This window comes from Echeneis naucrates, chromosome 3 (genome assembly GCF_900963305.1).
Source record: "Echeneis naucrates chromosome 3, fEcheNa1.1, whole genome shotgun sequence".
In the NCBI taxonomy this organism is placed as follows: Eukaryota; Metazoa; Chordata; class Actinopteri; order Carangiformes; family Echeneidae; genus Echeneis; species Echeneis naucrates.
Genome location: NC_042513.1, coordinates 5,140,942 through 5,157,555, shown reverse-complemented (window position 1 = coordinate 5,157,555; position 16,614 = coordinate 5,140,942). Strand labels below are relative to the sequence as shown.

At 39.3% G+C, this 16,614-nt stretch overlaps 1 protein-coding gene across 1 annotated transcript in view; it reads left to right on the top strand.

The window, feature by feature from the left end:
- The window catches only part of plekha7b (pleckstrin homology domain containing, family A member 7b), a 56,276-nt gene that overhangs the window by 34,354 nt on the left and 5,308 nt on the right, over positions 1-16,614 (top strand). Inside the window, exons 9-23 of the mRNA XM_029498051.1 lie at positions 1,865-2,043; positions 3,279-3,692; positions 3,889-4,429; positions 6,524-6,607; positions 7,031-7,162; positions 8,053-8,106; positions 10,917-10,988; positions 12,126-12,206; positions 12,320-12,469; positions 13,217-13,318; positions 13,691-13,802; positions 14,035-14,237; positions 15,490-15,681; positions 15,774-15,891; positions 16,028-16,119. Coding sequence (XP_029353911.1) covers positions 1,865-2,043; positions 3,279-3,692; positions 3,889-4,429; positions 6,524-6,607; positions 7,031-7,162; positions 8,053-8,106; positions 10,917-10,988; positions 12,126-12,206; positions 12,320-12,469; positions 13,217-13,318; positions 13,691-13,802; positions 14,035-14,237; positions 15,490-15,681; positions 15,774-15,891; positions 16,028-16,119 — 2,526 coding nt within the window. The remainder of the gene's footprint in view (positions 1-1,864; positions 2,044-3,278; positions 3,693-3,888; positions 4,430-6,523; positions 6,608-7,030; positions 7,163-8,052; positions 8,107-10,916; positions 10,989-12,125; positions 12,207-12,319; positions 12,470-13,216; positions 13,319-13,690; positions 13,803-14,034; positions 14,238-15,489; positions 15,682-15,773; positions 15,892-16,027; positions 16,120-16,614) is intronic.

The window sequence follows — 16,614 nt, the reverse complement described above, 5'->3', positions numbered from 1 at the left end:
ATGTACATCACTAAATGTGCATCAAGGCCATTTTATGATCAGACATAACCAGAGCGATAGCCATCTATAGACAATGCCAGAGCATGTAGCGCTCAGTTAGTGTTAGCTCGTACATTTAAAAAGTTTGAAAAAAGGACACAGATTGTCTTATTAAAATCAGGACACGAAGTGCAGACAGCAACATTTGTTACAGCTGTTTTGCACTGCAACCTAGCAAATTGTATTTTCAATGAAAAGGTGAAAACTGCTCTCTTTCAGAGAAGGAATCTTAACACTCTTATTCGTAGTACTCTAATTTCCATGCTGTGAACTGAGGACAACAACATGGCTGCTCTCACCCTGCACTGTTCACTGGTGTGGATGTGAACTGTCAAATCAAATCGCTAAATTTGGACTAATCTCAAAAATATCCATCTCATATCCAACGTGCTGGACCATGTGCGCAGATATTTTGAACAGTAGTCAGTTGCTAATTTCCATGTCAACTGGTAGGGCATGACACTCATGTCACCCGCTGATCGATCTCACGCACATACATGCTCAGAGGCTCTGGGATTTGTCTTGTCAGGCTACACGTCACTTATCACTTTGTTATCCTCATAGGAGAGGTGGGACAACAGCTTCACAAACCATATTTTCCATTCCCTTCTCCGATTTCATTCCATACTTTTGTTGTGTTGCTAACATTCCTAATTTGCCTCCTGCTGTACACGTATGAATTTTATATTGTTTTGCATATATAAACCATTAACTTCATTTACTAAATACGTGTCGAAGGAGTTATATTGTAGTTTTCAGTTTTTGGCTTTTTACATGTGTCCTAATAGTTGAATTTTCAGGGAAGAATGTTTAGACTTTAGATTCATATTAAGAAAACATGGCAGTTAATAGGATGGTGTATCGATTCTCAGGAGCTTAGAGTAGTGTAGAGATCGCAGGACATAACCACAGATCGTATGTGACGGTGTGAGACCAATTTTTGTTACGACCAGCTTATAAACATGCAGCAAAAGAGAAGTTTCATTACAGCTAAATCAACAAAGATTACATCTTTATAATCAGAGTGAATGTTTTTTTTTTGCCATTGTAAATAACTGCCTCTTTAGCATGTTGTAGTGGATCCAGTGAAGATCATGGAATACAGTATATAAAGTAATTGGTCCTGTTTCTTGTGCTACTGTTGACACATTTCCATAAATTTCACTACAGTGAAGCTACAGTGTCAGTGTGAAATAATTGGCATCTTATGGAAAAATATTTATTGCTGAGATGCATTACTAACTAATCCTTTGTACTTTTTAACTATATACCTAGTGGGTAGAAAAATACAACAAGGGGTTTTGCAGATAACTGTGATAAGAGCATCAGAGCTGGAGTGGTTTGATGAAGTTTGGAGGATTTGATGACAATACTAAACAATTAGGCTTTTAATCAATATTAATCCCTCCAATACATGATAAGTACAAAAAGAAAGCTAACTTTCATAATGTTTAGTTTTGTGTGTGTGAATATGTGTGTCCTGACTAAAGTGGTGAAAGTTGCCCATAATGGAAGTTGCTCTTGTATGGCACTTGCAGACTTGGTGTCTAATTGGTGTGCTCCACAGAGTGTATGGAGTTGTCTGAAAATATGACCTGGGTTATGCTTTTTTCTTGGCTGGGAAACAGCACATTGTTCACACTTTTTCTCTGTTTCTGCTGCAGCACTCTACTTCCTCCCTATTCCTTCAATTTAATTTTACACTTAAAATTTGCTGTACACTGACTCACTTGGTAGCTGTCAGTCTCCCTAAATGGAGTAGCAAAGGTTTTCACTCATCGGCCTAAATGACAGGTTTTTTCTCATCTTTTCATCATCTTTTTAGGCGAGCCACACAGGAATGCGCTCCTACATTTACAATAAGAACTCTGTGATTGGCTCACAGGCAGAACACTGCGGGATGCGGACATATTTCTTCAGTGCGGACACACAGGAGGACATGAATGGCTGGATCCGGGCCATGAACCAGGCTGCACTAATGCAGCAGAGTCACACTATAAAGAGGTTGGTCTTGCTCTGCAGAGTAGGATTCCCATCCCTCATTGGTGGGACGTCTACTAGTACTCACATCTTGCCTTCCATAAAGCACAGCACGCTCTGTCAACTGGAAATGTCCTGAGATTATAACAAAAGAGAACTGGGCATATTAGTGCACCTGCATCGATGCCTGGTTTTACCTAAGCAAAGGCCTCACATTGCAGACTGTGTTTCTACAGCACATTTGTTAGCATTTGTTTTTATTAACCCCAATCAACAGCAAAAATGGTCTGTGATAGGGCCTGATTCTCTATGACAGCTGTATTTGTGGTAAATAAATGATATACTGCATCTAGAAATCGATTGTCTGACGAATGGGTGGCTGGAACGGTTAGAAAGGTCTATACAATGATGCCACTTAGAGGCCAGTGTAAGTTATTACTCCTGAAATGTATGTTTTAGAAAACACTCGTCTCATGTTTGAAAACCTTGATTTGTTCTCTTGAAATTAAATATAAAATTAAATGCTTTACGTAAATAAAATAATATTAAATAACTCAGCCCACTTTCACATTATCTCCAGATAATGTGAATGAGGAACTTTTAAGTGCTCTCAGTTTGTAAACATCAATGCTGCAATGAATTAAATATGTTTTGTTATTTGAGAACAGTGAGAAAAATAAAACACAAATTCAAGCTATCGTATCAACTCAAACAACTCTCATTTCTCTCTGTGGATTCTCTCTTAATTGATTCCTCAAGAAAACCTTTCAAATGTAATAAGTCCCTGTAGTCTTTTATGTGGCCTGAGTGGGACATGGTAATGAATCTTAGTACACGTAGAAGTCTCTATGCAAATGGTTTGGGAAATTACTTTCAGGTCAATTTACATGGCCATTATGCTTTCTCTTCTCCACCTTCTAATGCTTTATAATCCTTTGTTTAGAATAGAGCTGTAAATTAAACCGTAAATGAGATAATGAATGAAAAAACAAAGTTACTGGTGTAAAGTGAAGGACTGTGAAACTTCAGTATGCAAACTTAATAAATAAAATTGAGTACACACCTACAGTGCAGATGGGTATAAATAATTCATTCATCTTCAACTGCTCATCTGTTTCCGGGTCGCGGGGTGCTGGAGCCAATCCCAGCTCACACTGGGCGGGGGCGGGGTACACCCTGGACAGGTCGCCAGTCCTTCGCACGGCAGGTATATATAATGTGTTGTTAATATTATATCCTGTTCTTTCCTTTTTTTACAGAGAGGTTGACAAACTGGAGAAATCTACACAGCAGACAGTCCCACAGACTAACCACATCCACATCAACCAGAACACATCCCAGTCAGAAAGTATTCACCGGACAGACAGAGAAGAACCTCACGATAATGGAGGTGGACTGGCTCATGGAGATGAGGTGAGGTATGGATTAGAAATACCAGGGAGGCCGAGCCAGTCAGCCGCAGAGGAAAAGACAGACAGACTCTCTTCAGACGGTCACAAGAACGGACAACCGACTGTAATCCAAGTTACTCTGCCGTCGGAACAAAATGGAAATCTTCTCTATCAGAGGGGATTTGTTTCACAGGCAAACACTGAGAAGCATGTGCAGAGGAAGAATACACTGGCTCAGGTGGAACAGTGGATGAAAGTTCAAAAAGGAGACCCACTGAAGAGGTCAGTTTGGTGTCACACTGTCAAATCTGACATCATTTTCCTCTTACAGCAGCAGGAATGATGAAATAAGACCTGGAGTCAATGCTTCTCTCTCTTCAACTCATTTATATATATATATATTTATACACACTTAAATTTCCCTTTAGAAAATTCCATATTTACAGGGTGAAGACTTATATCTCTTTTTCTGTCTCAGTTCTCCCTCTCCTGAGTACAACCTCCCTCGGCGGACTCCTCCCTTAAAGCCCAAAGCCAGCACAGCGGATGCCACCTATCAGTCATTGCCAAAGTCTCCCCGTCTCCCGTCTGGGAGCAACTCTCCTCCGGCAACCTGCAACCTGCCAAGCGACTACAAATATGCCCACGACCGGCTTAGCCATTTCCGCATGTCCACAGATGAGCGACTGGCCACCAAAGAGGGAATGGTGTGGCAGCTGTATGAGTGGCAGCAACGTCAGCAGTTCCGTCATGGCAGCCCCACCGCTACAGTCTACTCTGGGCCTAACTTCACAGACTCCTCATCTTTGAAAGTGACTGTGGAGATGCCACGTTCCATTTCTGTCCCCCCGTCTCCATGTGAAGTCCCACTGTCCGTCCCTGCCTCATTCAAACCCCTGTCCCCTCGCCGGCCACACACTCCCTCAGACAGACGCACGGTCAGGCCACTGGATGAAGTGGTAGTCGGAGATTGCACAAGATCCAGCTCACCTAGCCATATTTGTGCTCACCTTTCCCAGGTAGAGTACCTAGGGGGCAAGGTGAGCTCTCTGAATTATTCAAGGCGAAATTTGAAAAATCTTCTTCAAACAATTCAATACCCAATCAAAATTTGAACCAGAGAGAGATGTATTTCTAAAACATTTTCAAAGTACTCAAATATTGTGGAATATAGGATTAAAATGCTCAGAGAACTATTGCATTTAACATAGTAAGAAAAATGAATAAATGAATGATTTTCATACAAGTGCCTTTAATATTTCATATCAGCTTCAGATGTTAATGGCAGTCTAATCATTATCTACTATGGGTGAGATTAGAAGAAGTTCAGCCTTAAAACTGTAGTTTTGCTTCAATAATGGAAAAAAAAAACAATATTATGTAACATCTTTATGAAGTGTGCTAGTAGGTTGCCATACCAAATTTGTTTACCATACTAAGTTACACTCCGTACAATTGTTTGATGTAGTAAAAATAGCATTTTCATATTAATTCAAAAACCTTGTCAGAATGCACATCCTCTCACCCTCCTCAAAAAGAGTCATCCAAAAATCATTTTATGAGATCCAACCCTCACAGTCACATACAGGATAAATGAATATAATGTTCAAATGAAAAGATACAAGTCTTCCCTTGATAAATGTATGCACCCACAATCAGCCGTTGATGCTTTAACACTGTAATACTGGCAGACAGTAAATCTCTGTAGCCTGTCATTGGCTTGGGATTGAGGTAAAATGTGTTGATTCACATGTAGTGATGCCACTTACAAAGCCCTCATTCTCACAGTAGCTTTTGATGGTGGGAGTGAGATAGCCAGTGATGTTGATTTGAGGGATGTTGTGAGCTCTCAAGGACAACATGGGAAGCTTAGCAATGAGGAGCATGAGAAGGATCAGACTTCTCAGCACACGCACTTTGATGCTGATGTGAATCATTTGCAGATTCACACAGTCCACACCCAGGCCCACTCCACAGGTGGTGTGAGCATGTGTTAGTAAAAACCCGCTGCTCCGCCGTTCCCCAGCGATTGGAGCGCTCAGACAGCACCATCGCCACCACAGGAGACGCAGCAAAGGGACATACTGTTATCCACACCCTGTGCTGTCTCGTCACCACACCCTCCACATCAGAACAGATCTCCCAAGGAACCATCACCACATTTGCCATAATGCACAAGCCTCATAACCAGCCTGCTAGCCCTGCGCAAGTAAACAGGGTTGCAGATGCTGTTTCCTCCATCAGCCACCCATCAGTGGCAGGACATTAATTACAACCATATAAAACAGAGTGATGCACAAATATAGAAAATGATAGAATTTCAACAAAGGGAACCGCAGTAACTACACAAGATGATCCAATGAGGCGATGTTTATGGGAACAGCATTTAGTCGGAATGAACTTTTTCAACATTTTGGTGCAGCCAGCATCTTTGAGGCTGATGGTGCTCTCTGGTTAGAGTGTGCTTGAGTAATGGCAATCTGTATATCTCTGTGGAATATCATTAAGAAGTATGTTTTATTAGCAGCTAATCCAGTTTGCCCAAGGCTCCTGAGCACCCTATAAACATCTCCTCTGTATCTCAACCATGAGCTGTGGTCTCTTTCTTCTGATCTTGCATTTAAATAAAAAACCTATTATACAGCAAAAAAATAGTGGCATGGGAATCTCAAAGGGAATGGCTTACAGTGCTTCTCTTGCTGGTAGCAAACAAATGTTATTTTAAGAAAGCAGATTTAGTATAATTTATGTGTAGTTAATTAAATCTCTTGTTATTTGTGTCCTTTTAAGGTTCTGTAGTGGGCCTGATTCTCACTAAATCTGTATGTTAAGCAAAAACGTCAAATTTTCCAAGCCCTGTAGCATCTAAAACTCAGGGCACACCTTGTTTCGAATAAGATTAGAAGTGATGAAGTGGGAAAAAAAGATAGATGAAAAAAAAAAAAAATCTGCTGTGTAATCAAGTTTGTTTGCAGACTTGGAGGCAATGGTTTAACTTCGAATCAGTGTGATGGAGTGATCTATTGCTTCATGTTCAACACTTGACGATTGCTTAACCAATCTATTTGATTTGACGCCGTAACAACAAGTTGATCAATTTTGTTTGTTCACAGTCTTCCCAGATGGAGAGAAGGTCAATGCCAGCCATGGGCTACATCACTCACACCGTCAGTGCACCAAGCTTACATGGCAAAACGGTACGGATTCTTATTCTTAATCTTATTACATGCTGTCGTTACTTTAAATGTATGTATTAACATTAATAGACAGTGAGTCTTGGACCTGGACATTTAAAATGGCCATCTTGGAAGCAGTATCCAGTTGTAGGATCTAGCGCTGATGGAGCTGTTTTTGAGAACCATACATTTGTTTTACAGTTAGAATTTCAATAGCCCTAGTTACCAGCTCATTACCTATTGTTCAAATCTCCATAGAGCAACTTTAGGTTTGCATCTTTAGTGTTATTAGGTCATTAATTGAAGCAAAAATTTACTGGCCTCTCTGCCACTTGGGTCTCTTAAGCTTAACCCATGTACTTCCCCGATGGTTCTCAAATCTTTTCTTTCATCCCTCTGCGCTTTCATTGGCCTCCGGCCCTTAAATCCCGGGCTTGGCCACAGCCAGAGGAGCTGACTCTGCTTCTTATTCAACTTCGGAGGCACCAGGCTAAGATGGCTGGTGTGCATAGCCCCAGCTATGCATTCGCTCACCTGCAGCACCACCAGCACGACCTTCTAGGCCCCAGCTTGCAGGTCAGGGGCCTTTGTACTTCCCTAACCTTTTCTACAGCACACTGCAACCCTGTCAGTGTATTGTGGTCTCCTTCCTCCAAGCCAATCCCATACATTACTTACTTGTCATTCATTCAAGACCGTGCAACTCTGCTGATATTGCTTGGTTGTCTTGTTTATTCAACCATCTTGGCATGGGCTGCATTGCGCTTCAGATTTACCAGCTTGCCTTTTATCCTTAAAACAGTGTCTTAGTAGTTACTATCACTCACTCATTCACCTCGTTTGAAACCCAAAAAAGCTATCAGAGGCTTGTTTTATTCTGATTCTAAAAAGTAATATGCCTTATTTGAAGCATGTTGCTTGTTGAGTATACCTGCATTCTAAACGTTCACATTTGTATCTACATTTCTGTGGGCTGTGTTTCTTTAAATTTAGTGCACTCCCTCCGAAGAAGCCACCAGGCCACAGTTTGCCTTGTGAGCCAAACAGTGCATTGCTGCAAGACCAACAGATCACAACGAAGCTGCAATGGTGCTCAGAAATGACAACTCCACCCAGTTCCTAACATCCAATCATTCTCTGGCTATTCTGCGTGCTCATGATGGAGTGTAAACACTTGGTTTGACCACACATCATGCACAAGACCTCTGTTGCTCAGTTGTGTATGGGGTCAAACATGAGGCATTTAACCAGTTCAAAAAGAGTCCACCATTACCTAATTACAGTTTGGCTGTACTCACTGTAGATAAAAATACAGAGGTAGAGGTAAACTGTAATTGAGATCAAGTTAATTAAAGTCCTGTTAGAACAGCCTGAACAGCAAATACAGGCTGTAGGAGTCATCTGGTCACCCATTATCCTGTGCAGCTACTTTTCAAATGATTTATCTCTCCACTGCTCATTTAAAGGCTGATGATACTTACATACAACTGAAGAAGGACCTGGAGTATCTAGATCTGAAGGTGGGCCCCAACAAAGTAAACACAACTTCATCCTTTTCATCCTCTGCTTCATCTCCCTTCTTTGGACTGCAATCCTATTTCTGCCTCTGCTGCTGCCTCTAACATCTGCCTCCCTGTTTCCCCTTTTCCTGTCTGTCCTGTTCTGCTCTGTGCTTTCTACTTTCTCTTTGTAATGGAATTAACATGTATTTTAAATGTATTCATATCCTTTAAATTATACTTTTGGGGATAGAAACCCATTTTCGCATTACTGAGATTCAATATCCAAAGAACATTGAAATTGGCATTATGTCTAAGACTGTTCTGGCTTCTCACCAAAGTGAAAGCTGTAATTTTGAGTTTGTCATAATATTTTCAATTGGATCATACGTTCAGATGAAGTGTGGTAATGCAGTAATGTCATCGCAAGACAGGATGATGTTCAGCTCATCCTAATGAGAATTAATGTTTGAATTAGCACATAGCTGAATTTCTAAAAAGTTTAAGCCATGTGAACTTCAATTCCCATGTCAGTTTTACGAATAATGTAAATTCAAAGGCAGAGTGCTGTTGTATTTAGGCAGTTTCATTTATCTAGCATATATTCCATTCACATCTGTGCAAAGCATTTGGTCCCACTTGATTTGTATGTTTAACACCACGGTGCCTTGAGTAGAAATCTGGATTATGTTTTGGAAAGGAGGGAGGTCACCTGATGACGTCCTGTAACACCTTTCCATTTCCTTTTTTAAAACAGATCCAAAGTATTGACCCGATGATCGTTTCAGTACACAATGTGTTTGAAAACGCCACTCCAAGTTTTGGGTACTGTTTGAATGTAAGGATGGTGTGCATACAAAGTGAAACAGATCATTCCTCTGCCTCTCAAATGGAATGTGATGCATCCTTGGAAATTCTGCAAGATTTTGCACTTGAATCCCTTGATCTGATCATTCACCGTGTGATACTCCAACACTGCTTTGAGATATGAGATGATGGAAAAGGAAGTTTCAATCACAAAGGCATTTGTTGCATGCTGTTTTAGCATTTTTGAATGTGGTGTTGAATGTCTGATATCCTTGCTTTTGTTTTGCTTGTGAGAGCATAAGAGATGACCCAACGGTGCTCCTTAGGAAAAATACTGCCAATATGACGCGATATGATAACGTCAAGGCCTCTAGTTTCATTGTGGCAGGTGTTCACACCACAGTCTTGAATGCTACAGAAATTCAATTAATTACTAATGTAAGTTCAAACCTATGAAAGGCTATTTACAAAATAGTTATCACAGGTTCAACACCCTTATGTTGTAAGGCAGGCTTTTTTTTTAAAAAAAAAAAACCTGTAGTTTCCAAATTCAAGATAAGATGTCCTGGTGATCACTGAAATAATTTTCACAAACTCTGAAAAAGCTCACTCTAGAACCACCAAAGCTGTTCTCACAGACTCTACTCGACATGTAATTGACTTTGACATGTAAAATAGTCCCTTTAACCAAGTTTCCCATTTGCTCTGGTCCATACCACTGTGCTGGGTGTGGTGAACTCAATGTGGGTGTCTTATGAATATTCCACCCACACTTTTCTTTTTCATGAATTACTAACTGTGACACGCAACTAGCAGACAGTTATCTGCAGAACATCTGTATAGGAGCCATATATCTACCTACTCAAGTCACGGCAGAACTGATTAAATAAAATTTAAGTTCTTGTAGGATTTTTTTAGTTAAGTTATAAGTGGCTAAAAACAAGGTTAAAAAAATAAATTGTTTAAGCTCACCAAACATAAGAAGATATGTTTTAAGTCCTTAAAGGGATATAATGGGCCCTGAATGATGAAGTAAACACCAGCAGTATTGGTTACATTTTTCCAACAGTTCTGCTGAATGATGCAGTATAATGAGCTTTCTGTAACTTCTCCAGCAGGAATAGGCCAAAAGGAGACACATTTCCTTATTTTTAACTATGCTAATTGCATAGCTCTAGGGATGATCTGTCTGAGCTACCTCTTTGGTGTGGACCAAAATATCTCCCAAACTACTGGATGAATTACCATTAAATATGGAGTATACATTAATGCTGCACTCAGGATACATTATATATCACTTTGGTCATCCTCTGCATTAACATCCATGATCGTTCACATCAGGTCAGATTTTTTTAAACTTTGTTTTTTTCGGTCAAATACTTTAAACATTAATAACATTTCGATCTATTTAGGCTGCATCTAGTGATCATTAATTGCAGGTACACACAAATTTACCTACTTTGTCACTGTCATTGTTGCCATCTTTCCAGCCACTTTTCTAGGCCACTATGAAACTAGAGGTCTTATTAACTTCCAGTTTAACAATTAGACAAGTAACTGGCTGTGGTTTTGGTAAATGTCCCCAATGTGAAAATTTTTTTTTTTTTTCGAAATTCATTTAAATCATAAAATCAACATAACTATATTCCAACCCCGCCTACTCCTCTGCTGGTGCATGTAAAACAATTTTTAGTATTGAGCGGCTAAGAAAGAGCAGCTTTGGGGTTTTTTGAGTTTCCTCTGACACACAGTTGCAGAACCTTTTTCTGTATGCAGTGTTGTGCTCAGTTTCTTCATTTAGATTTTATTTGTGTCTGTATTTATTTTATTTATTTTATTTTTACATTTATTTTATCTAGATCCATCCAGCTGACTTGTCCAGCAGTCTGATTGTATGTTGAAAATTCATGCAGTTGTTTTATGTTAAGAAGGATGTATTAGAAGTAAAGGTGCTAGAAAATCTGTAATTCAATTACTGATATTACTGATATAAACATTTTATTTTCGGCTGTTCGAAATTTCAGGTTACTGGACAGGAGAGTTTAAAAAAAGAAAGACCATCCAGGCCTGTGAAAATTGCAGAGAGTGATGCGGATGTAAGTGAATTATTATGGTTTCAGGATTTCTATAGCCGTCTAATAATCAGCCTTTTTATCTCCTTCTTTATTTTAACTTTCTGACTTCTCGTAATCTACTACAGAGCAGAACCTGACTTTAAGGTGAAATTTAGTGTTTTTTAGTTTTTCTGCGTGTATTTTTAAGTTGTGGTAAACAGAGGCTGCGGAGGGAAGGAAAACTATGTACATTGCAAAACTATGGGGACATCCATCCACACTGCACAGTGAGAGGCTGAAAGTATCGACCACAACTTTTATTTTCCATCCCACAATTTAAAGAGAAAAATACATGTAATGGGAGTTTTAGATGTTGAGCTGTTAAATTTTTCAGTTTGATATTCCTGATACTGCTTTTCTCATTCTTTGTTTTCTGCTGAATAGAGGTAAATAAGATGGATGTCCTGGCTTTTCTTCATTAGCATTGTTCCATTTTAACAATTTATAAGAAATTGACAGTAAATTTGTCTGAACAATGAATATTTCATGCAATTAAAAACAACAATATACAGCAGCAAAATAAAAACAGCTTAATTATTAATTGAACAGAATGATAAATAGATCTGAGGAAAAAAATACACTGTGTGAGAAAGACTGTGAAGTAGGCAGTCTTATGTTGTTTTCATAAACACATAACCCCATTTATGGGAAAACAACTCTGTCACTCTCAATAAAAGAGGCCTTTCTCCAAAAATGAACTGGAAAATATGGATTTTTGATTATGATTACTCATAATGGGCATTACCAGATCTTGCCCCCTAACTAGTCAGTACAGAGCCTTTTGATTTCTCACTCTGCTGATAAGAAGAATTCCGCTGGGGTTTTTACAGAGATGAGTCTTCTTGACATATTTACAGACAGTGGAGAGTACAGCAGACGATCAATTCATCTTATCTGGCTATGCTGTTAAAAATGGAGTTGAACAAAGACAAGAATGGAAACATTCAACCTCTATTTTAAACATACTGCGTCTCAGCCACCCAGTTGTGTTTTCTCCCTCCCCTGCCCCTCTGTTGCATTATCTGCCCTCTGCGCTATTATTAGATTAATAAGAAAGAAGGGTTGATGCCATTGTATTTTCCGTTATCGTTTGAACATTTCATTATATTTTCCCTTTAGGTGAAATTAAGTCGACTGTGTGAACAAGACAAGATTCTCCAGGAGCTAGAGGCCAGGATTTGCACTTTGAAGGAGGACAAGGTTTTCATTTTATACAGTATAAAGCTGTGTGTGTCAGCTTGTAATATATGTATATTGTTGTGGGCCATGAATTCATCCTGTGTTATGACAATGTTTTCTATCTTCCTGTCTAGGATAAGTTAGAGTCTGTGCTGGATGTTTCCCACCAGCAGATGGAGCAATACAGAGATCAGCCAGCCCATGCTGACAAGATTGCCTATCAGCAGAAATTACTACAAGAAGATGTAGTGCACATCAGGGCTGAGATATCCAAAGTCTCCACAGTAAGATTCCAGCTGCACTTGCAGATTGATTGTGCTAATAATGAAAAATTTACTGAATGCTGAATGACTGAATAACTACATAGACTGCCTTCTCCACCAAGTATACACTGCCATTATGTTTTCATTGGTTGAACTTCCTTATTGTCAGCATTTTGTTCACTTCTATTTTTAGTTGTTCCCCTTTGATAGTGTTTGTAACTGGCACGGTGTTTCAGGTTGAGTGTGACAGTATCACAATGAGTCCTCGGGGATGAACCTGTGGCTGTAAAGAAACTCACTGGTACATTTCATTCCTACTCAGGAAAGAGTTTCGGGTGTAAAGTTCAATGATATTCAAAATATTCAGTATTAAAATTAAAATAGGAGTTTCGATAGAAAAATAGGCGAACAGTAAAAATTTGTATTTTTGGCTTTCACTGTCTGAGACATTTGCAACCATATTGGTCATATTCAAACACCTGCAATGCTCTCAATAGACACAAAGTCTATAAGTACAAGACAACAACACATCAGCCAAGTGTTTCTGGTTGAAAAACTTGGTTTCAAGTGAAAAAACAACATATAACTGAAGTAAGTCGAGACACTTGCCTGGTTGTTACTGTATTTTGCCAGTGTGACTGAAAATCTGTGTATCATAGGGTGGGACCTTGAAACCTTTAAATCAGTTGTGGCTCATGCGATGAGTGCACTCTGTGAAAGCTGCTTCTCATCTTATTATATCATCAAGTGTTCTGATTTGTTCTGCAGGAGATGGAGAATGCATGGAATGAATACAGCCAGCTGGAGAGAGATGTGGACTGGCTGAAGTCTGCCCTGCAGGGACAGATGAACCGCAGTGATCTTTCTCAGGTCTGTGGCTCAGTGATCTCAGATAACACATGGGCAGTAAGCAGCTCTCATAGACCGGTGTGTGGTGGTGAGTTACAAACTCTCTGATTTTAGGTGCAAGCAAAGGAAAAAATCTAAGTTTTTTTGAAGGATTATATATCATCAAAATAAATTAAGTTTTTTCTTTGTTTGTTTGTTTTGGGGTTTTTTTGCTATTGCTACATGGCTAACCTGAGTTTTCACATCTGTTCGTTTGTCATCATTATACATCATTGTTCGTTTTCTTACCATCACCAGCACCAAGAAAGCACCATCAGTGGCTGGGAAAACTTCTATATAGCCAGTTTAATGTTATTGCACATGTATGTGCACTTCTGTCATTTTCTCTCACAGCAAGAGAAAGTACAAATCAGAAAGGAGCTGTGGAGGATTGAGGATGTCATTGCAGGCCTCAGCACCAGTAAAGCCAACTACAAAGTCACTATCGCCTCTGTCACCAACCCAGGTGAGACAGGACCTACTTAGAGACCTCATGTGAACAAAGCAAATAACAGTTCATGTTTGAGAAATGCAGCTAATGCTTTAGGATCATGCTACTGTGTCTTATCATTAAAGCTCTTAACATGCCTGCCTAATGACTATTAATGCTTTGAACATCCCAAATGGGAAAAGAGAGGCACTGTCTTTACAGCCTGTGTGGGTTATTGTTACATGTTCATACACATCAAACTCCCCAGAGAGGAAATTTGTGCCGTCAGTACCAGCGTCATCAGTGCCTTCTGTGTCTGGGAGCCCGTCTGCTATGGAGATGAGATTGTCCCAGCAGCAGCCGCTACAGCACAGCCCCCACCTCAGCCCGAGTAGCCACACCCCCAACCTTGCCTCTAGCCCGAGTCAGCAGCCCTTACTCCACTCAACCATCATCAGTGGGGTGAAATGGGTGAGTGAACTCAGCCACAGAAGTAACATCAGCTTCTTTCAAAAATAAGGACCATATTGCATGAAAATCAAAACCACATGTCTTCATAGTATGCAGTTTGTGTAGGTTTGCTGACTGAACATTTGCAACATTGGATTCAGTCAACAAAATACCACGATGATTTTAGTCTGACAAAATCAGTTTTAAGTTGTCGGCTAGAATCTTAAATGGTTTAGTTTAGGTTTGATGCATTATTTCAAATGTTTCTCTTGGATCTCTACTCAGTAGAAACATTATCAAGCTGTTAAAATGGTATTAAGGTTAAAACCTGCAATACAGACACCCAATGTTCTTTTTAAAGACTTGGTTCTGGCTTTATTGGTTAGGACAGCTCAAAGACTGTCAGGAAATAGGGAGTGGGAAATGACACCCAGCAAATGACACTGACCAGCATTGTGATGATGACCTGGCACCCTTTCTTGTAGTTTATGGGGTGTGCAGTTTACCCACTACGCTACTGGCAACTGTTTCCAGGCATTACTTTAAATATAATGACTTGACACAAGCCTTTACTTTGGCAATTCTTAAAATCAAGTACAAATAGTTTAATTTTAAATCAGACTTCTGTTCTTCTATCACAGCTAAGTTTTGTTCTCATGACTTTGAAGGCATTTTTTAAAAGAATAGCGGCTGATGAAAACGAATAAACGTTCTTATTGGTTTTCCTTCCAACTCGTTGTTTTTATTCATTGATGAGAATGTCAGTTACATTTAATTTATTTTTAGTCATCTTCCCTTGATTTTTTTTTTTTTAATTCATTCTTGTTTTGTGATGAAAGTAACACTGATCACATCACACGCCACTTGCAGAGAACCTTCACCTCTTCTTTTTTTGGTCAGTGTTGCCACATTTTTTCTTTATATAAAGAGAGTAAGTTATCAGTAACTTTTATTGTTAATTATTATTTTTGATTAATTATTTATGTATTATTTTTCAACAAATGAATTGTTGTAAATAATTTTCATTAAGATTGTGTCTTCCACGTGTTTTTTTGAGTCATTCAAAAGTTCAAATCCCAAAAAGATCTTCAATTTACAGTGAAATTGAACAGGAATAAAAGAGGAGCAAAGTGTATTTTACCTTTTCTTACTACCCATTTATTGGAATACTTCCATAAGGCTTCTGGAGCCCAGTAACCGTGCCGATTTGTAAGTATCTTCAGATGTTTGTCAGGACAATGTGATCTTCCTGTTTAACGTGTTATGTGTGCAGGGTGAGGAAGATGTGCCACCCAGACCTCCTCTACCTCAGCTCTACAGCCCTGATGAGCACCCCCCTGCTGTGCCGCCACTACCCCGGGAGACAACGGTTATCAGACACACTTCTGTGCGCGGCCTCAAACGACAGTCAGATGAGCGCAAAAGGGACAGAGAGACTGGCCAGTACACTAATGGAGACAGTAAGGTATAGACAGTTTCTGTGTGTCTTTTTAGTTGTTTAAGTTCCATTTCATTTCAGTCCCTCATGCGTATTTAATCTCTGTCTGTGTATGTCAGGTTGAACTGAGGCCTTTTCTGAGTAACCCAGAGCTTTTGGGTGCTGGAGATGGCTCCAGCCACATAACTATTGTTGCATCTGGACATGATGGAGGTTATCAGACACTACCCATCAGAGGTATTTTGAGCTAATAAAATTGTAACTTTTGAAATAAATTCACTTGTTGATGTTTAGCGTAAATCCTTCTCACTAATGTTCATAGATCCTATTGCAGTTGAGAACAGTGTTTTAATGTTTGCTGGTCTTCCCTCAGGAGGGGCTGGCTCTTCACTTAGACTAAATCAGTCTTCAAGCATCTCCTCCTATGTGACCCTCCGGAGAGCAGCCTCAGCTGCTGGCATGAAGGTGAGGCACAGAATTAAACACGAAGAATCAAATTAAATAGTAAAGAGTGAATCCAAAGTGGGAACTCACATCAATAGAGAGATAGCAGAGGCATGGTAGTATGGTAGCGTGTAACTACTATTCAAGATTATATCAGTGAAATAGATTAATTAATTCATGGAGAGTTATGTTCTTTGATATCCGCATTAAACGTATGGCTCCAAGAAAGTGTTCAAAGGTGGGAAGAAATAAAAGAATCCTGGTTTTATTTTTGCAATAAACTATTGAAAGAATAAAAGGTTTTGAGCATCTTACTTATGTCTATTTTTACACATATTTCATGGTCAAACTCATCTCCAACCCATTTTTCTGTGTGTGTTTTTCTAGAATAAAAAAACGTATAATTCCAAAATGCTGGAGTTTGCTCATAATGTATTTTAATCATTTATACACAACCTACAGGTACAGTTATAAAGATAAATGATAAGCAGTAATGTGTAATCACTACTTTTCCTT